At 42.9% G+C, this 22,040-nt stretch overlaps 1 protein-coding gene across 5 annotated transcripts in view; it reads right to left on the bottom strand.

The window, feature by feature from the left end:
- The window catches only part of NAV3 (neuron navigator 3), a 1,326,128-nt gene that overhangs the window by 75,067 nt on the left and 1,229,021 nt on the right, over positions 1-22,040 (bottom strand). For all 5 annotated transcript variants that reach the window (XM_069629276.1, XM_069629277.1, XM_069629279.1 and 2 more), the window contains 2 exons: positions 5,344-5,512; positions 2,549-2,784 (listed from right to left, as the gene is read on the bottom strand). In XM_069629276.1, coding sequence (XP_069485377.1) covers positions 2,549-2,784; positions 5,344-5,512 — 405 coding nt within the window. The remainder of the gene's footprint in view (positions 1-2,548; positions 2,785-5,343; positions 5,513-22,040) is intronic.

The raw sequence follows: 22,040 nt of genomic DNA, 5'->3' as shown, positions 1-22,040 counted from the left end.
ATGAGTGAGACATTTACTGCATGATTGCAGGCTGTTTATTGTTTGAACTCCACATGCATGTTTCAACATCGCAGATATCAAGTCTGAATTTGTGTATCTGAGAAATACACACAGTCCACAGTTGTTTGTTGTTTAGTGTGTGTAATGCAGAGTTCACTAAGCATTGACAATAGTTGAAAGCTATGGACTGGGTGATGCAAACTGTTCATGGTCATAGGTGTTAAAGCTTCACACAGTGTATACTAGGCACATGCACGTTATAATGTGTAGCAACATAGAGAACACTATTACTGTTACGCTTTACAATATATTCACAAAGCTCCTTTTCGATCGCCTGGATAACATGGGTGTCATCTAACCAACTACGCAGATGACACTCTGGTCCTCATCTCCCTCACGGGCTGCTACGATGAGGATTCCAAATTAATGAACACAATCTACCTAGAAATCCAGGCTTGGATGTCCACTAACAGTCTCTGTCTCAATGACGAAAAGACAGAGCTCCTGATTGTCGGCACCCACGCATGCCTAAATAATCTAGAACAGAGGTACACAGCCTTTAATATTGACGGGAACCTGATCAAAGTCGCCAAGGAAATAAAAACCTTGGGATTCTATCTTGACTCGACCTTGTCCCTAAAGAAACAAGTCAGCTCCGTAGTGTCCTCTGCAGCCTACACCAACAAGTTGTAAACCTTATCTGTCCACTTGCGGCTGTATGACACTAGCTAGAGCCCTAGCGTTGTCTAAGATTGACTATTGCAACATACTCTTCCTAGGAACCTCTGAACAGAACCTAAATAGGCTACAGGTCCTTCAAAACAACACTTTGAGAGCAGCACCTAACCTTTCCAAATCCAGCCATATTTCAAGTATCAGACGGGAAGCCAACTGACTGTCAGTTTGCGACAGAATTACTCTCCGTACGTTAGCAATCACACACAAATGCCTCTCTAATACAGCACCCAAATATCTGTCCGACAAATTCAGCATTTACCAACCACCTCGTAAACCAGATCTGCCCACACCCATTGCCTCTAAGTTCCAAGGTTCAACTTAAAAACGGCAGGAGGAGCCAGTTTCCCAGTCCAAGCAGCCAAATGCTGGTACACCCTGCCTCGTTCCCACAGAATAGAACCATCCTTCCTTGCCTTCAAAACGGGTGTAAAAACTTGGCTTAAAGACAAGCCCATCTAATGATGCTACTGTACTCTAACGCCCTGTTCTCTGCCTCATTAGGTTGTCCTCCCAGGATCACCTTATGTGCATGCTTCATTTGTAATTATTGTCCCCTGACCGAACTGTATGTTCTGCTGCTCTCAATAGTAATGTTTGTCATCAGACCTATTTGTTACCTTGGTCTACTCAACTTCTGTTATCATGTATTTATGCCTGTAACATTAAGTTTTCCAGCGCCCAGTTACCTTGGGGTTCGGAGCGTGATACAAATAATAAACAAATACAAATACAAAATACTATCTAAATGGTACTCGCAGTGCAACATAGTAGACAAAAAAACGTTGCATACTATAAATATGCACACAACAGGAAAAATGCACAAGCATTGCTTGCTGTAACCTACCTGATAAGATAATAATTCTATATAAATAGTTCCTTTACTAGAAGTACATGAAACATTGAAAATATATTGAAAAGAAGTCAAGGAACAATTCATGTGCATTGTTCAAGGATGTAATAATATATTTCAGATTAACTTCTTCATGTAAATTATTCAATACAGATAACGAGTCTAAACAGTGTAATCAAAAAGAGGTCTTGATTATATATTCTATTATCAAAGTGGTTTAAGTGAACATATGTGTTCAAAATGAATTGAGGAATTAATCAAGTTTGCTACGAAGATTACAATAAAATTAATGCCCACAAGTGCGCAAAAATGTCCACTGTAGTCCTACAAAAGACATCCTATTGAACTCCACATAATACACATGAGGGTGTCTTAAGCCACTATGCAGTAGACCTTCCAAGGAGAAGTGCAGAAACAAAATAACCATAAAGACTATTTACAAAAATAACAAAATTAGTGTGTTAAAATTGTGTTGGCTCTTACTGAGACATTAGTCAACAATGTGTTTCCGGCTTACATTTGTTGAATTCTTAATTCATTATTGAATGAAGGGAGGAAGGATAGCTGAGGGGCAAAGCGTTTGTCTTTGAATCAAGACAACGCAGTGCAACGCAGGTTAAAATCTCGATCTCGTGCTTAGAAGCCACTGGCTGGTATTAAGCGTGTTATAAAAGAACAATTATAATTATAAATAATAATTATAATGATTGCCCTTTCTAGGGTTTATTGTATTATGCTGCAAGTCAAGACATGTTAGAAAACCTACATTGTAAAAGAGAATCTCTGTAAATTAGTTATCTTTTTAGATGCATGCATCTCCTTCTAAAATTCAGTTATGTCACGGAAACTACATTAGACTCTAAACTGAAACTATAAGTGTGAGGTTAATAACATCTGGTAATTGAGCAAAATGTCAGTTTCAACACTATAAAAAGGGGTTTAATTTGCGTTTTTTCTTACCTTGCTTGATTTATGGTCCACATTGAAGGTTGTGATTGCATCCTCCTTTTTCCTCTTACCAGACTTATACATCACATATTCTGCTAGTCTGTTGGCTAAGTAAGTCTTTCCAGTGCCACTGGGTCCCGACAGGATAATTCTATGGTGTTCCATTAGCAAATTAAAGTAACGCTGGGTAACGGTTTTGGGGATCAGGGTATCAAAGACAAAACTGTCCAAACTGTTGTCTTCAACTCCTGAAAGAAAAGCCAAAGTACTGTCAGCACAGATCGACAAAAGGGAACTATTTCACACAAATATCATGACAAAAACCAACCAAGACACATAGCATGCTTCAACATTGTCTTAGTCAAATACTATTCAAGAATGTTGCAATACAAAGAGAACAGTCCAGGCATTATTTAGGGACCCCAACAAAAAGCCCCTACTCAACCTCCAGTAATTTACTGTGCTCAGACAGTGTTTCTATTAAAGTCGGTGGTGTACATATTTTTGATAGTCTTTATGTATGCCTCCTTGATGATTAACTTGGTCCTATTTTGGAAACATATGTCAATAAGAAAACTGCAGAGGTATTCAGGGTTATCATGCAGACCTTTCTCTCATAGTAATTGTATTCACACTGCCTTTAGTGAGAATGTAGAATATTATTAAGCTGCACGCGCCTGAATGAGGAACTATTGTACCAACTAGTTACAAATGTTACCAAATCTCTGCATTTCTCCCTGGCATTTTCTTTTTGTCACATCTCGAATTTAGGCTACACACTTCATGCTGTCATTGACTTTGTGTGGCACATGTAGATTTAAACTTTATGAAAAAGGCTTTCATCATCAACGTCGTCCTTCTGCAATTTTCAACAAAATGTGCTGCGCAATAGACATGAAATGAACCTCGATGGTAAATCATTGCAAATGTGATCCATCCATCATCTGTGGATCTCAGTATAATCTTTATAAGACTATGCAGAGACAAGACGAAGAAGATAATATGCTGATGAGAAGGGGAACCAAAATGACACTGCTTCAGGGTGTTCAATTCGGGGACTCACTAGAATATGGCTACCAAAGGAGATAGATTACAAAAGCAAAGGCTGGTGGAAGAGAGAGCTTTTTGTGCCAGGCATGGGTTGTTCTGGCATGGATTATTCTGGGTTTCCATCTGTTGTTGAGTTCAGGTGATCTCACATCTCTGAGGTTGAAAACTCTTCTTACCCTGTGGTGAAGCCCTCAGTACATTCTGTTTCCAACGTCACATTCTCATTATTGCAAGGTCTGTGACCTCCTCACTTCACTTTCTTTAGTACTGAGTCTGTACACCAGTTCAGGATTCTGCCTGCTAAGAATGGCGGGTGGCCAGAATGACAGGTTACAAACACTGCTCACCTTTGGGTCACGTCGCAATAAGTTCTTTAAGTCTTCTCCACGATTAGTACAGCCTCTGTGACCTCAGTACTCTCTTTCTTTGTTGCAGGGTCCTTTTTCAGGAAAGGTTATTGTCCTAGCCCTCTCCATTTGATCATATTTATGTTCTCAGCTCTCTCTCCCTCCTACGTGTAGGACATGGTTTGCGCCCCCCTTTCCTACTTTATGGCAGGAGCCATTCTCACAGCCGCCTTCTACTTCAGTGTAGGGTCTGTGTTCCGGGATAGCTCCCTTTTAGTGAATGCAGGTTTAACTTGTGCTCTGGTCTTCTCTGCATATATCAGCCCCAGTCATATATCTTTGTTTAGCGCAGGTCCTGTGCTACCAGACCTCTATCTTTTTACTTTGACAGTAGCGTGACTGGTGTGCAGGGCCCTTATGTATCCTCAGGGCCCTGACCCCCCACATCTTATCATCCCAGCCGCTGTATTTATACTGCAGTGCTTAGACTCACCCTCTCAACTGGATGTTGCACTTACGTTTTCTCTTCTTAGCACTTCACCCTGAGCACTTCTCCATGAACATTACATCACCTATCCCTTAATCGTCTAGCCTCTGCACTTGCACGTTCTGAACACTCACAAGGCATAGTAGGCTTGTCTCCCCTCCCTATTCTTCTGATTTGTTGTATCTATCAATTCAATTATTTATCTTTGTTGTAATGCATTGTCTACCTTCCCCTGTCCCCACCTGGTTGCCCTCTGGGCGCTTTGAAACAGTTTTGCTAATTGTATAAGCGCCAAACAAGTGACCAATAAATAAATAAATAAACAAATACAGACGTCTGCTTTATGTCCTCTAAGTCATTTAGTTCTAGATCTGTGCACACGGACGCTGCTGACTTAGTTTCATATTTACAGTGGCCACATAATCAAATTACAAAGACATTCAGAGCCGTAGTCTGGCTTCCAACACACGCCATGCAGAAATACATAACCTGGTAAACAGTCACACAGATACACACACCACAAATACACTGATTTACATTTACTGTCCCACAGAGGTACAACTGCCAAACTGCACACGGATACACAGACAGATCTGAAATTCAGCACTTCTCTGCAGTGACTATACTTTCTGATGGCCCTTTTCTGAGTCTCTGTTCTCCTATGTCTATTCAAATCTGTCACGTTATCCCTCCTCTCCACCTATGCTTTCCATAATAAGCAGCCTTTGGCATTCTAGTCCCCTACTTCTCACTGTATTCCCTTCCTCTGCATCCTTTCCCTAAAACTCTCCACGACAGACAATCTTCAATTTTTGGTTTGGCTAATGATTGTTTTCTGTGCATTGGACTCTTATATTTCTCTATGTCATTTTAACTAATAACAGAAAAGCTGAGCACACCAATGAAGAACTGAGTATAGTTACCTTTAAGGTTCACAGTGATGACATTATTATCCCCAACCAGATATCCGCAGGGCAGCAGTTCAGGTATCTCTATGTTCTGGGCCCGCATGATGTCTCCGATGCAATAACTCACAATAGAGTCCGAGTTTAATCCCAAATTGGAAACGGGATCCACGCGGAAAATGTATTCCTGAAGCACAGGAAAAAAAAGGGAAGCATCGTTTAATCTGCATAATCTGCATGTGAACAATGTGCGAAATTCAGAAATGCGCCCACATGGGCCACACTTGAGCAACCGTGTGAAGGCCATCTCCTGTAAAACAAGCTGGCCCTCATTACGACCCTGGCGGAAATCGCGGTGCTAAATGCACCGCGGAGCACGGCGGAAAGCTGCCGATAGCGCCATGGAGGTTGGCGGATTTTCCGCCCCATGCCGACCTTGGCGGGGCGGTAAATCCCCATTCCCCATTTTACCCTTCCCCATTCCCATTTTTGCCCCATAGGGTATAATGGGAGTGGGGAAGGCGTTAATTGCGCCACCGCAAAATACGGTGGCGTAATTAACATCAAGGTCCCGTAGCGCCATGGATTTCTCCGCCCGGAAAAACCAGGCGGAAAACGTTCCATGGCGCTACGGGAACTCGTAGTAGGGCGGACGGGTCCGCCGCGAATAACGCTGGCGTAAACCCACTCCGCCAGGGTCGTAATGAGGGCCGCTGTGTTTAGTGGATTACATTACTATAGCGGGCACATTTATAGCCAGTATGAATAACGCTGCAGTTGGTATATAGACGAGCTGTGTGCTTCATCTGACTACATCCGTGTCTTTTGAGAATGTGGAGCTCAATGGATTCAGGGTAAGAGGCGACATTGCAGTATGCAAAGTGGGCTAATGCTATGAAGAGGAAAAGTTCCATTCATTGTTTATTTATTTAAATGTTTGCATTTAGAAGTCATGTAAGTGCAGAACATATGGTATTGCAGCCCAGCCAGGTGGGAGAGGACATGTGAGTAGGAACGCACAGCGTGTGGTCGTGGTTTGATCAGTTGTCCTCCCGTTGACTTCACATGGCCATGCCAATCGCTACAGCCGTTCCGACCCACTACCTGCCCCCCTCCATCCATAGCAGATTCTCCTGGGAGCGAGTTGAATCAAATAGTAACATGAAACTTTTGCCTGACATTGGGCCTCATTACACATTAGGCGGTAAGGGTTTACCGGTACCGGTAAGGGCACCGGTACCGGTAAACCCTTACCGCCTTACTACGAGTTCCCTTTGCGGGACCCGACCTTAACGGCTGGTTTTACCAGCCAATAAAGTAGGGTGCCGCAAAGGGACCTTGGAGCTAATTACGGTACAGCAATTTGCGGTACCGTAATTAGCGCCTTCCCCATTCTCATTATGCCCTATGGGGGCAAAAATGGGAATGGGGAAGTGCCGTGGTGAATGGGGAATTACCGCCCCCGCTCACCTTGGAGTAGGGCGGTAATTCCGGCATCCACCAAGGCGGACACGGTAAAATACCGGCAGCAATCATGGCACTAATAACGCCATGGTTACCGCCTACCGTGTAATGAGGCCTATTGTAATTTCTAAGCAGTCTTCTGAGAGTTAATGGCTGAGTTGCCACTGTAAATGTGCCACTGGCATAATAAACAAATCTTAACCATGTAACTGTTCCTTGTACTGAATTTCTGTTAACGGTAAGCATTGACAAACCCGACAGTCTTGACTTGTGTATATGTATTAGTATAGCCATTTGCCGGGCACTGATATCGTATGCCTAGTCCACCATGTCGCAGCTGTTCACATCATCTGGTTAGGTAGTACACTTCTGGCAGTTGCTGTGAAATGCGTATTCCATGCCTGCACAACAATCAAAACGGTTGGCTTTGCCAATGCTTTCTATAAAAAGAAAAGTCTGTAAAGCTGCGCGTGTGTACTTTCCGCCAGAGAATATTCGCACACATATTCAAGAATACCTATATATGCTTCGGTTTTGAAAATATGTCAACACACCAAAGGAAAGTTGTACTGAAATGCTCAACGAGTACTGAGATGTGTGTAAAGTATGGAGTGAATTAATTTAACACACATTTGCTCTAATTCATAGCATCTAAAAATGTGTGTAAGGGCAAAAATAAATCAGACTATTATTTTGCTATGTTTCCTGCATGACGTAAGAAATCAATGTGGTGTTAAACATATTACTAAAAACCGTCGAATCCATTATTGCGTTAGTGAAAACATGTTCAAATAATGCGTATGACACAACATGTTTGCTCCACTTCGCATTATTTAAGCAACACAACTATTTATGTGTTCTCAATTTTTTGCACAGGTGCAAATGCTAGATAAACTGGGTCCTTATAGCTTGAATCCAACATTCTAAGAAGCCTCCCCTCTCTGCACCAGTCTCTCGTTTTAAGCAATATTATTTTTACATTGCAATGATTCAAGTCTGATATGGAGTACAATGTGATCCATGCGCAGCAAGTATGCAAACATATTTTATTCTTAGGCTGCATTCGCATATAACATACATCGTGCACTTAAGTACGGTACTTCTTCATTTAAAACAACCATAGTTGCAATGCTATAAACATAGTATCCTAAGATTCCATGGATCACGGCAACCATCACACTATTGAAGACTTCTGGAAAAGCAAAGAATATGAAAAAGGCAGTGTTGAATCACATTGCGGGAATATGTGGCATGTGTATTGCCCCCAGATCCCTCCATATTGCATTTAAACTAGTCTACGTGAGGATGTCCTGTGATATTCTGCAGTCACGTTTCTTTCTTTGCTCATCCAGCCTGATCTGTCTGTAGTCTTCAACTCAAAGGATGATGTGAGCAGGCAGAGTTGACTGAGGTGGTTGCAGGGCTTGGGGCTAGCCCTCATAGGGTATCTTTTTACATAATATGTGGCTGAAGCTGACTCATGGGGATTTTATATCACCTTCCATAGAATTCTCCAATGGTTTACCTAGGGGTCCCTTCTCCTTCCCCTTGCATCAGGTCTATATGATGCCTTTCAAAGGCCCATTAATAACAAAAGAGGTGATGGCTGGAAGCTTTGGGATTTATCTTAACCTCTGACAATTGCTTTGTGCAAACATCCTGCAGAGCCATCACAGATAGGGGAAAGACCATATGAAAATCAAGATTGGCACCACCCCAAAACGGGCTTTCCAGCCTAACTGCTTGGTCACACTCCTTCTGCAGAAGATCACAAGAAATCCCAGGCATGTTTCCATCTCATTTGGTGTCATCTGGGAGATGTAGCTTCAGTCTCTAGAAGATCTGGAAGGTTGCCCCGGCGATGACAGAGGTAAGTATAATTCTAATCCTTCCAGTCATCACCGTTTTCACAGGTCACTGGCTGATATACCTGCCATTGCCCGCAATTTAATATTCTTATAGGTTCTATTAGAAATACATTAAGGTCCCGAGTCACTTATCGCTTCATGGGCTTTGCACTCTGAAGTGAACTGTACTGGGAATGGGCATGTGTGGCTGGCGGACATACCCCGGAGCAGAAGTGGAGGGAAGGCAAGAGTTGGCATAATCCAGAATACCAGGACCTTCTGTGCACTCTCCCCACCTGCCGCCTCACCCTGGCATGGTGCGTTTAGTTGCAGTGCAGTTGTCTTACAAATGGTGCGTCCTTGGGCTTTGAAATGTGGTTTTCACGGTTTCATTGTCGGGCCCTCATTAGGACCCTGGCGGAGTGGGTTTCCGCCAGCGCTAATCGCGGCGGACCCGTCCGCCGTACTACGAGTTCCCTTAGCGCCATGGAGGTTTTCTCCGCCTGGTTTTGCCGGGCGGAGAAAACCATGGCGCTAAGGGACCTCGTTGTTAATTACGCCGCCGTACTTTTCGGCGGCGTAATTAACTCCTTCCCCACTCCCATTATACCCTATGGGGCAAGAATGGGAATGGGGAAGGGTAAAATGGGGATTGGGGATTTACCGCTCCGCCAAGGTCGGCATGGGGTGGTAAATCCGCCAACCCCCATGGCGCTATCGACGGCTTTCCGCCGTGCTTCGCGGTGCATTTAGCACCGCGAAATCCGCCAGGGTCGTAATGAGGGCCCTTGAGTTTTCTTTCTCACCTCCAGATGCTTGTAAATAGCTTTGTCCAGTCCTTCTACGACCACCTTAATGTTCTGCCACTTCCAGGCAACCGTCTCATGTGTGCAGGGGCAGAAATCCAGGGAACGGGGTTGGGTGTCCACATGTAATGTAGCCAGTGATATCCGGATGGCCTAGTAGGTAACTATGCAAAATATGGTACAGAATGATGGAACAGTGTGGAATTGTATGTGGAACATACAAACCCATAAACAAACAAATTCACCCTGGTGTGCTGCAGTGTGTTGCAGAGCAAATCTCAGCACAGTGCTTTGAAATGTGGTTTTCCAAGGTCCAGTAAGGACTCTGAGTTTTGTTTCTTGCATCCAGGTGCTTGCAATTGTAGAGAAGCAGATGTGCGAGTCATTGATAGAACCCGTCCCCTCACCTCTGACATACTGGATGAAGACCAAGAAGACACTGTGCATGACATCTGATATCATTCCAATACCTCATTGAGTATATGAGAGACGTTATGCACTCAGACAACCGTACAAAATGTACCCTCGAACTGAAGTGGTAGCAGGAAATCTACAAACACCGCTAAATATCAAAGAGCTGTATAGGTAATCTGCAGGTGCAAAGTGATGTCATTAGGAGAAGACACAATGAGGTACTAAAACAATATGAGAATACTTAAAGAATGAAGATGTAACTGAAGAAACAAGAGTAAGCATATATATGAGTGAGAACAAACCATATATACACAGAAGATAAGTAAGGAGATGTGTAGTAAATGTATATATGCAGAAACAGAAGGTAGATGAGCCACATAGAAGCTTTCTGCAGAAGAAATCATAACATGGATGAAGCAAACATGTTGAAAAGATGGACGTTGACTCTGAATAAAAGTAAGCAGAAAGCTCGAAGAAGAGAAACCAGGGCTGCAGAGGTGACAGATGCTATTAATACAAATTTGTGCCTGAACAAAGAATAGCTGTTGGCTAAGGATCAAGGATGCCACAGTAAGAAGCACTTGCAGAGTACAAAGAGAGTCAATGAGGATAAGCCAGTAGGACATATTTCTCTTTGAGTGAACATTTGCAAATGCCAAGTATTGAGCAATTAAAGATTCAGAAAACATATGCAAGACGGAGCAACCAAATCTCCAGAGGCCGGAGTGAGTGATGAGACCCAGGATAATTTAATCAAGTAGCGCTAAATAGAAAAGCGAGATGGACAAAATCATGGTCTCTTCACACATGGCGCAGGACCAGGAAACAAGGCCAATTCATATGCTCCAGACGAAGATAACAATGTACCCTTAGTCCCTTTAAAGTTCCAGAGAAGATAACATCCAATAAGGTCAAGTACAAAGAAGAAGTCTTGGCTGAATGCTTACCTGATGAGAGATGGTAGACTACTTGGGAAAGTGGGCAGATGTCTGACGTTGTTCTCTGCACCTGGGTTTTGTTTCGCTTACATGTTGCTAATGAGCCGAATGTCCAAGGTTAGGAGAGAATGCCAACCAATCATGATGGCCTATGCAATGGTGAGCGTACATTGTTGTAGGGGACAATCAGCTGCTGTTATTCTGCTATACTCTACATTATACATAGTTACAGGGATGTTTCAGGCATGACTACCAGATATGGGCAGCCAATCATGTTACTAACACCCACATAAACTATAAGTAGATATGTTCCCCTAACCAATCCCTCCGTCTGACTGGTTTCATTATTTGCCACCTAGGATGACATCATATTCTGACGCACATCGAGGTATAAAACCTTTGACTAATCAAAATGTAACTGAGTGTGTGTGAGCTATGATTTGTTGTTTGCCAGGTTTCCCTACTTTATTGAACTGATAATAAAGTAGTATTTTGCCATATTCTTTGCGTCTATCCGCTTATTTGGGTCAGAGATAATTTATTATGGTAATCCCATTCTGCACATAAGACCGCCCAAAGGTGGTACTGCACACAATGAGCTCTGTCCAGTTCTTCTAAGACCACCTTGATATTCCGCCACTTCCAGGCTACCGTCTCACGTGTGCAGGAGCAGAAATCCAGGGAACAGGGTAGAGTGTCCACATGTAATGGAGCGAGTGTTGTCTGGAGGGTCCTAACAGGTAACTGCAAAATGTGGTGCAGCTTGGTGGAACAATGTGGAATTGTATAAGGAACCACGCTTCACAAAGCCACAAACCCAACACATTTTTGGACTTTTGCTGAAATCCAGGGAAAGGGACAGGGTGTCCAAATGTCATGTAGCCAGTAATGTCCAGATGATTTGAACAGGTGACTGTGCAAAATGTGGTGCAGATTGGTGAAACAGTGTGGAATTGTATAGGGAACAAACGCAAAGCCACAAACCCATACCCACATTTTGACTTTTGCTGAAATCCGGGGAAAGAGGTCGGGTGTTCAGATGTCATGTAGCCGGTAATATGCAGAGGGTCCTAAGAGGGTCCTAACAGGTGACTGTGCAGAATTTGGAGCAGTTTGGTGAAAAGGTGTGGAATTCTATAGGGAACACACAAAGCCACAAACCCCAAAACCCACACCTAGATTTTCACTTTTGCTGTAATCCGGGAAAGGGGGTGGGGTGTCCAGATATCATATAGCCAGTAATATCTGGAGTGTCCTAACAGGTAACTGTGCAGAATTTGTTGCAGATGTTGAAACAGTGTGGAATTGTATAGGGAACATACACAAATCCACAAACCCACACACACATTTTCACTTATATATATATATATATATATATATATTGACAGATATGAGCCATTGAGCCATGATCCTAGACAGGGGTGTTTCTAGGTCTGAGAAGGATCTGGGGCTAAGCTAATTCCGGAACTGTCGGGACTTGGGGCTAGCTAGTCTTTTGGTTGTATCCCCTGACCTCCTATCCAGAGCTACAACCAAAAGAGCCAGGGCTATAGCCCCCTCAGCCTCCCTCAGCTCCCAAGCAACACCTCTGCTTGGAAGAGAATAGCATTAGAAATACAAAAAAAATGAGTTACAAAATTGTGACTTACTTTGAATTACTATACAAGTACATTTAGTGGAATATATTTTTAACAAGGAAAAGGAAAAGTAAAAAAAAAACATAATACATTTCTCTTTCTGTGTGATAGCATTAACTGATAACCGTCAAACATTCAAAACAGCACAATGAATAATTCCCTTGCTATCCTTCCTCATTGTGGTGAGTTACAACAACTAGTTGATATACAATCTGTATTATTTAAATTCTAGAAACACTTATGTACAGGCAGGTTACAGATGACTTATAATATCCTACAAATACACTATCATGATTACAGATGACAGTGCCGCCTGGTGCAATGCCACTCTTGAAATAATGAAGCCATCCAATTATAAGGTGAAAAAAGTTGGAGGTAATATGAAATGGTGTAAGATCAATGGCTCACCTAGTCCTTCTATGTTTCTTTTCCATTTGCTCTGTTAAAACCTGTTTTGTGGCAAACAAATCCCCAAAAGCAAACTCTCCCATGCATTATGATATCAGGGTAAACAGTAGGGAAAAGACCTTCAGAATATAGCACATGGCCAAGCTCTTCATGCACAGTACTTTTATAGTATATGTATCATGGTTTCAATGTAGTATATTCACATGAAGTCATCATCTTAAAATCAATACTGTCACTGAACAAAAACCCACAACCCCAGATATGTGATGTCATCAGAAATGTCATTGATGATGTCATTTGTGGTGTCATGTTTGATGTCCTGGGTGTGAGTGTTTGCAGTGCATGGCGGTGGCACTAGTGATGTTTGCGTAGCTTACCATAACTGGTGAATTTCTTTGTTTTTTATTTTGCTTGTTACAATAACATCCCTTTAATAACATTTTTCCCTGAATTTGATTGATTTTTGTTAGTGCAACTTGACCATAACGTCGTTTTAACAAAGTTGTTTCACTGAATTTCATAGGTTTTTATTGGTGTATCTTAACCATAACGTCTGCTTAACAAAGTTTTTTCAGTGAATTTCACATGTTTTTTATTAGTGCATCTTAACCATAAAGTCCCTTTAACAATTTGTATTCAGTGAATTCCATAGATTTTAGTGAGTAAAAATATTTCATGATGTTACATCATTGTATATAAGTTATTAATAATTCCTGGAAACTATAAACCTCCTTTCACAAACATATTTTTTGCATCACATCCTAATGTGTGTCGTTATCAGCAGTGCATGCTCGGTTCAAAGTCATGGTTGAATTGCCTACGGCGTGAGGCTCATCCATGGCCCTAGCCCCACCAAACCACCCCAATTATCCACTGCACCTACCCTGCATCCTAGTTCAGTGGTCACTATACCCTCATTATGTGACCAATGGTCAGTGCTCATGGCTTGCAGAAATTGCCAGTTTCCACAATCCATGCCACATGTGCTTTGGCCATACCGCATGCCCCAATAAGCAAATCAAGGTAGACATTTGTCCTTGCAGAGGGAAAGGCCCACAGCCCAGGCAGCAAAGTTATATCACTATTTTTTGTACTTACATTTTGACACTTTCAAAAAAGTAAAACACAGGACAGAGTTGCAAAAGCATGCTTTCAGGTAGTGTCAATCGCCTCGGAATTCAGCCACAAGCAGCATTTTCTTTTCCCATTTAAACCTAAGGCTTCGGCCATGCTGCATGCTCCAATAAGTAAATCAGAGTAGGCATTTGTTCTTGCCGAGGGCAAGGCCCATTGTCCATGCACCATATTTATATCACTATTTGTTGTGCTTACATTTTGACACTTTGGAAAAAATAAAACACAAGCCAGATTTGCAAAAACATGCTTTCAGGTCCTTGCTGATGCTCCTCATGCAGGTTTGTTGTAATCCAGTACAGCATTTCAGTATGTAGCCCAAAGCAGATTGTTTGTTCCCATTGAAACCTCGGGTTTCCGCCATGCCATATGCTCCAATAAGCAAATCAGAGTACACATGTGTCCTTGCTCAGGGCCAGTCCCACTGCCCAGACACCAAAGTTGTATCACTATTTTTGTACTCACATGTTTACATTTTGGGAAACCATGCTTTCAGGTCCTTGCTGATGCTCTTCGCGCAAGTTTGCTGCAATCCTGTCCAGCACTTCAGGCTGTTGCCACGTGCAGAATTTCTTTTTACCATTACAAACTAGGGCTTCAGCCAATGCTGCATCCCTCAATATGCAAATCAGAGTAGGCATTTCTGCTTGCTGAGAGCCACGTCCACTACCCAAGCACCAAAGTTATATCACTATTGTGTGTACTTATATGATGACACTTTGGAAAAAATAAAACGGGACAGATTTGCAAAAACATGCTTTGAGGTCCTTTCTAATGCTCCTCGTGTAAGTTTACTGCAAACCCATTCAGCACTTTGGGCTGTAGCCACAAGCAGAATTTGTTTCCCATTCAAACCTATCCTGATTTTAAAAAAAACATACCACATAGCCGGTCCCTGGTGGCCATTGCCCAATTTAACCCCATTGCTGGATCCTCATGGTCATGGCCAGTAGCCAGATTGTCTAGGTCATGGACGATATCACTATTTTTTGTACATATATAATGATAATTTTTGAAAAATTAAACACTGACACATTTGCGAAACCATGATTTTGGGTCCTTGCCAATGCTACTTGTATGAGTTTGCTGCAAAAAGGCCAGGTTTTATTTCTTGAAAAGTGTCAAAATGTACGTACAGAAAATAGTCATATAACTTAGCTCCCACTTGATAAAATCCTTTCAGACTTTGCACAAACATTCAAGGTTGGGTCTATAATTATTCTACAAACTCTTGTGCAGATTAGACAAATGGCAAAAACGTTATAATCTATCTACAAATGTTGAAACTCCAGTCTAATTTTGCGCCCTCTTGCCAAAATCCATTTAGACTTTGCAAAAACATTCACATCTGGGTCTGAAATCATTTTGCAAAATTTTGTGCAGATAGGTCAAACGACACCAAATGTATAAGCCTTTCAAATATTTTGGGACCCCTCCTCTAATTTTTCCCCCTCTTGCAAAACAGCAACACACTTTGCAGAACCATTCATGATCAGGTCTAAAATGATATTGCCGTTTTATTTTCTTGAGTGGTGCAAAAGTCATGATCCATCCAAAAACTGTTTTTCACCGACCATATAGTGCAAAAATATGCATAGATGTCCCTGAACATATTTGACATATTTGCGAACAGCACAGGAAAGTCCCCGCACATCTGAAACGTGAAACACCTGATGTTTGGATTTTTATGGCCATATCCCATCTTATTCTCTTTACCCCTGAACTCCCCAGATATTGTTTCATTAGTTTGACAAGTTCAATATTGTCCGCGGACTACGTGCGCAGTTTGCGATTCTAACATGGCTTCTGTTTCAAATGTTTTGACACAATTCATGTTTTAAATTGACCAATCAGCGGACGATGTCCGCCAATGTCATGCTGCCCTCTGATTGGTCAAGAAGTGTCCTCGGACTCCGAATCAGGAAATGAGTCCGCGGACCAGATCCAGATGTCACTAATGTACTTTTTGGCCATTTAAAAAAAAAAAAACGGGTCGGTTTTACACCAAATTAGCAAAAGAACACTTTTGGGACCAAGCCGCCGATCTCGTGCAAGTTTGGTGAAAATCTGTCCAGCGGTTTGGGCTTTAGGCACGAGCAAATATATTTTTTCATTGTGTCTATGAGGATTTAAAAAACGTTAGGACCACGACTATAACTTTCCCCCCCTGGACGCAAAGTTTGGTGAGGTTTGGTCTAGGAGGGGCAAAGTTATAGGGGGCGGGGTCCTAAAACCTCAGTTTTTCCCATAGACATAATGGGAAAAAACGTTGCTCACGCCGTGCTTTGTTAATTTGGTGTAAATCCGTCCAGTAGTTTTTTTTTTAAAATGACCAAAACGTAAGGCAAAAAAATTAGTTATATCTATGTCCGCTCCGCGGACACACTTTCCTGTTCACTCTGTGGACAGGACACGGATTGCCCAAGCGGCTTGTGTTATGTCCGCGGACATGTGACATGCTCTCTGATTGGCTGGGGTGAAGCGTGAAGTGCGTCAGATTTTTAGAGATGCCCGCCATCTTGGATTCTCGTCTGGTGTCCACGGACATCGCGGTAAAACATATAAAAAAACACAACATTGCACTCGTCAAACTTATCAAATAATGTTTGGGGAAGTGAGGGGTGATGAGGATGGGATGGAATATGGCTGCAAGAAGCAAATAAACGTGTTAACTAAAAAACATCCAAACACGAAGAAAGCACGTAGCGGTGTAGACCACACTCATGCAGTAAAGCGCACATGCACAACTACTTCACCCGCTCCAGACATATACCGTGCCAGTCAAAACGCGCAGACACTTTATTTTTCAAACTCGCACGCGTGCCTCATCCGAACACGGACAAGCATTGAAGACAACATGCAGAAATGATGGCCGCGCACAGGAGTTAACGGAAAACATGTTGCAGTGAAGACCGCGCACACGTGATGTAGAAAACACATAGCTGCAAAAAATGCACACACGCGATGTAGATAACACGTAGCTGCGAAGAGCATGCAAACGTGCTGTAGATAACCCCTAGCTGAGAAGACCATGCACACGCATTGAATGAAGCACGCACATGCGTTGAAGGAAGCACGTAGCAGTGTATCTTTTTCAAACTTGCACATGCGCTCTTAACAGATGAATCCGAGCTCACACGCTCCTCATCCGAAAACGCACATGCGCTGTAGAAAACACATAGCTGCGAAGACCGCTCACACGCACTGTAGATAGCACGTAGCCGCAAAGAGCATGCACACGTGTTGTAGAAAACACATAGCTGTGAAGACCATGCACACGCGTTGTAGAAAACACGTTGCTGCGAAGACCGCACACGAGTTGTAGAAAACACATAGCTGCAAAGACTGTGCACACGCAATGCAGATAACACGTAGCTGCAAAGACCACGCACACACGCTGTAGATAACACGTGCTGAGAAGACCACACACACACGTTGAATGAAGCACACACACGTGTTGAAGGAAGCAACCGTGCACACGCACTGTAGAAAACAAGTAGCTTCAAAGACTGCACACATGCGATGTAGATAACACGTAGCTGTGAAGACCACGCACCAGCGCTGTAGATAACACATAGCTGAGAAGACCACGCACACGCGTTGAATGAAGCACGCACATGGGTTGAAGGAAGCACGTAGCAGTGTATCATTTTCAAACTCGCATGCGTGCTCTTAACAGATGAATCTGAGCTCACACACACCTTATCGAAACACGCCCATGCGTTGCAGAAAAACACACAGAAATTAGATGAATCCGAGCTCACGCGTCTCATCCAAACATGCACACGCTCTGTAGAAAATACGTAGCTGCGCAGACCGCTCACACACGCTGTAGATAACACGTAGCTGCGAAGAGCATGCACACATGTTGTAGAAAACACGTAGCTGCGAAGAACACACACACGTGTTGTAGAAAACACGTTTCTGCGAAGACCGCACACGCGCACTGTAGAAAACACATAGCTGCGAAGACCACGCACATGCATTGTAGAAAACACGTATCTGTGAAGACCCCACACATGCGTTGTAGATAACACGTAGCTGCGAAGACCACGCACACGCGCTGTAGATAACACGTAGCTGAGAAGACTGTGCACACGCGTTCAATGAAGCACGTATCAGTGTATCTTTTTCAAACATGTGCACGTGATCTAAACAGATGAATCTGAGCTCACACGTGCCTCATCCGAACACGCACACGCGTTGAAGAAAAACACGCAGAAATGATGACCGCGCACAGGCATTAACGGAAAACACGTAGCTGCGAAGACCGTGCACACGTGTTGCGAAGTGAAGAGGGGCCCTGTATGGAACCCTGCCTTCCCTTTCCATGGTGGCCATCTTGGTAAAGGATTTTCCTTCCTACACGGGGATACCGCAGGCGTACCGGTGTGGGAAGAACATTCTTTTTTTAGCACCCCGGGTTCCCGCTTTGGGAACCTAGGGTGCTAATGGTCTTCATCCATTTAAAAAGACGTTATGGTTACGTTGCACTAATAAAAACCTATGAAATTTAGTAAAACACCTTTGTTAAAGGGACGTTATGGTTAAGTTGCTCTACTAAAAACCTATGAAATTCAGTAATAAAACCTTGTTAAAGGGACGTTATGGTTCCAAGTAAAACCGAAAAAAAACCTGAAATTTGCCAGTTATGGTAAGCTAAGCAACCATAACTCACGCCACCATGCACTGCTAAGACTAACACCCTGGACATCAAAGATGACATCACAAATGTCATTGATGAAAGCATTATCATTTCAGCTACCAGGGTTCATGTTGATCTCCTGTGGACTATAAAACAGTGTCAGACATTTGCATCAATGGGCTATGTTATTAGAATCCCTGTTATCAGGATCATTACATTCTCCTGAACAGACAACCACCTGCCTTCCTAAATAAACACTTTTCACTTTAATTCAGCCATTTAGGTTTACCCTTGGATTCCACATGGACCCTTTCCTTTCAACTCCAATAAATGTCTTTAAGATCTCATTTTTTTCTCTGATTTAGGCCATTCCTTTTAAGTTCCTTTCATGTGATGATATCACACAAACACACATCCAAGTCTGCAGCCTCTCAGTGCTTTTTCAGAGTCTGGAGGCTATCAACCTCTCCAGTATATTCAGATGACTGCACTTGCCTGATAGGTGATTGTTTTTGTTATTTATTTTATTATAAGCTGAAGAGCTGGTTCATTGCTCACAGGTTTGTATACCTCCCCTGGTTGGTAAATGGTTTCAGCTACTTTTCAACATTAAATGTAGGCATAACCCTTGATAACGTGACTGCAAAGTGTATCCCTCATCAAGAACTGCTTCTTTAAAATCAAAACAACACCACTATTTACCTTTACAATGAATGTATGCTCTTTTATGAGAATTGGTATCACTACTTTAAGCAAAACAAACTAGAAGTCTCTGTATCAGCACCCAATACAAATTAGTCCACTGGCATAACATGACTTAAGTTGTGATTGTTTGCTCAAAGTGAATTTCAGTGCACCCCTAGTGAGGTTGGCGAGTGTGCTACAATAGATACGTATGAAACATTTGATCAGTATCCAGTCTTGTTTGCGCAGAATGTCTACCACAGGTTTTTCTAACCACCTTTTTTGAGGAAATTCTTGCTGCAAAATGCATGGGAGTGTTCCAGGTGAAGCAATGTGAGATGGGGAGATGATGGGAGATGGATGGTCAATGGGTTGAGGAGGGGAAGGGGTCTCTTTCCACATTTTGTGGTAAAAAACAATAATTTAAAAAGTGGTAAAAATACTACTGTATAATTTCATCAGTAAAAACACATGGAACCGACTAGATGAACTGCAAAATGTTTTCCCACACATCTGAATGATTACACTTCATAGCACCAACGTACTGAAAAACAAAGTCACAACTTATAACCACAGCGGACAGTTTTTGTAATGCCCTGCTTCTACATGTGTACGATAAAACAAATCTCTTATATTTTCACAACACATTGAAACAATAGTTCCTTTTGCTGTTTAAAAATCCTTCCATCACTCAGTCCCCCCAATCACCTAAATCTTGTCTAGCAGAATAGTGTGTTATAAGTTATGCTGATGCATTATACAGTTGTGTCTCTGCCCAAGAACTTCTAATGAAAAGGTGCCACTGAATATGTTACATTTGTATCTTTGAGTATCAATTTATAATATCAACTGTGTGTTACACAAATCAACATTCTGCCTTTTCTGATATAGATGTATCAGCCCAACCTCCTCTTTCTTGATAGGTGTCTTCCATCTCTTAACTTCCTCCCTTCACCTGCCACTGTGCTCTCTGTCACCCCTTTGGCACCTCTGTCACTTCTGACGGATGTACCACACTCTTGTACCCCTCCTTGGAAGACCTTCACAAGTGTCAACCTGCTCCACTTAGCTACCCTTAACTCTCACTCTGCCGTCAAACACTCATCTGACAGATGCCACCTCCTTGAAGACCTCGACCTAGACGTGGTTTATTTGCAGCTCTGTCACAAGTTTTGACACTCTCCTCCCTGAGAGTTACAAGATCCTTTCTAAGCCCAGGCCTAACCGGTCCAGGCAGAGTGGCCCTGAACTTCCCTGAGTGGGTCCCTGCTACTATCATACCCACTCAGGCCTACTCCTCATTTGAATGCCTTGTCTATAGGCCTGGTGTCTCTCCTGTTGTCTCTGTGACTTTGGCCACCATCTACAGGCCCCTAGGCCAGGTCTCCCCTTTCCACTCACAGTCGGCTGGTCTCACCTCTTCTCTCCTGGCCTCCACCTCCAAGCTTCCCTCACTCAGAGACTTTAATATCTACCTTGATTCCCCTGATACAGCCTCTGGACTCTTCCGCAACCTCTGTGACTATCTGTTCTGCTCCATTCTTCCCTCTGGTCTTAAGCACTCAGCCAGACATACCTTGGATGCCCTCATCTCTGCAGACATCCCCATCGCCATCCCTCTTTTTACTACTCTTTCCTGGTCTGATCATGCTCTACTGTCCTCTCACCTGGGCCTCCTTGGTCCCTCGGCTATGTCCCTGTCAGCACTGCCACTCTCCTTCTCCGGCAATCGACTTATGAAGTGAATGCCAGTTGTTGATTTTGCCACCGCCTTGACTCCCATCCCACTCCTGCCACTGACTCTCAATCTGACACAGCCCTTACTAATGTTCAACTCTCCATCTCCAACACTCTGGACATCCGTGCCCATGTCATGAGGATCTGCATGAAACCTGCCTCCAAGCGCAAGTCTTGGTATGACTCAGAACAGCTTAGTGGAAGTGGCAGGCTTCCTATGACAAACTGGCCTGCTGTCTGCTCCAAATCCCCCCGGAAGACCTATAGTGTCTGCTATAGATAACCTTCTGGAACCTTTGTCCATATGCAGCGAGTTCTTTTTGAAACCTTTTGTGCTCGCAATGCCCTCATACACAAAGGACACCACGGACATGATCAGAACACTGATGAATTTGAACATTGAAGAAGATGACCTAATTGTGACCATGGGCGTAGAATCCTTGTACACTGCCACATTTCACATAAACCACCCACGGGGTTTATTCTGGAATGCTCCAGAATCACAATGACGGAAAATGTCTTTCTATTTAACAGACAACTATACAAACATCAAAAGGGGTAAGCATGGGGGCAACATTTTCCTCACATGTACCCAATTCATATATGGGGCACGCTATCTATCTCACCTCCTTAATAACACCATGATATGTCACCTTAGATTTGACAACAAACTACGGTTATGGCAAAGATATATAGATGACTTGTTCTTTGTCTGGAGAGGAGACAGTGCATCACTGTTACTTTTCCATGCATAGATCAACACGTGCAATTAGAACATCAAATTTACCATCGAATGGAGTAGGGACCAGATCAGTTTCTTAAACCTAATCATGAGGGAATGTGGGAACTCACTGACCACAACTCAATATGGAAAGAAAAGTGATAAAAACACATTGCTCCATTATTCTAGTGTCCACCCCGATGGTATCAAACGCAACCTACCCTATGGGCATACGGCAGAATTGCACCACAAGGACAGATTACAATGAACATGCTGCACA

Source organism: Ambystoma mexicanum, chromosome 12 (assembly GCF_040938575.1).
Source record: "Ambystoma mexicanum isolate Mex_15411 chromosome 12, UKY_AmexF1_1, whole genome shotgun sequence".
NCBI classification, from domain to species: domain Eukaryota; kingdom Metazoa; phylum Chordata; class Amphibia; order Caudata; family Ambystomatidae; genus Ambystoma; species Ambystoma mexicanum.
Note: the sequence above shows the minus strand (reverse complement) of the source record. Positions and strands in the feature narration are given on the sequence as shown.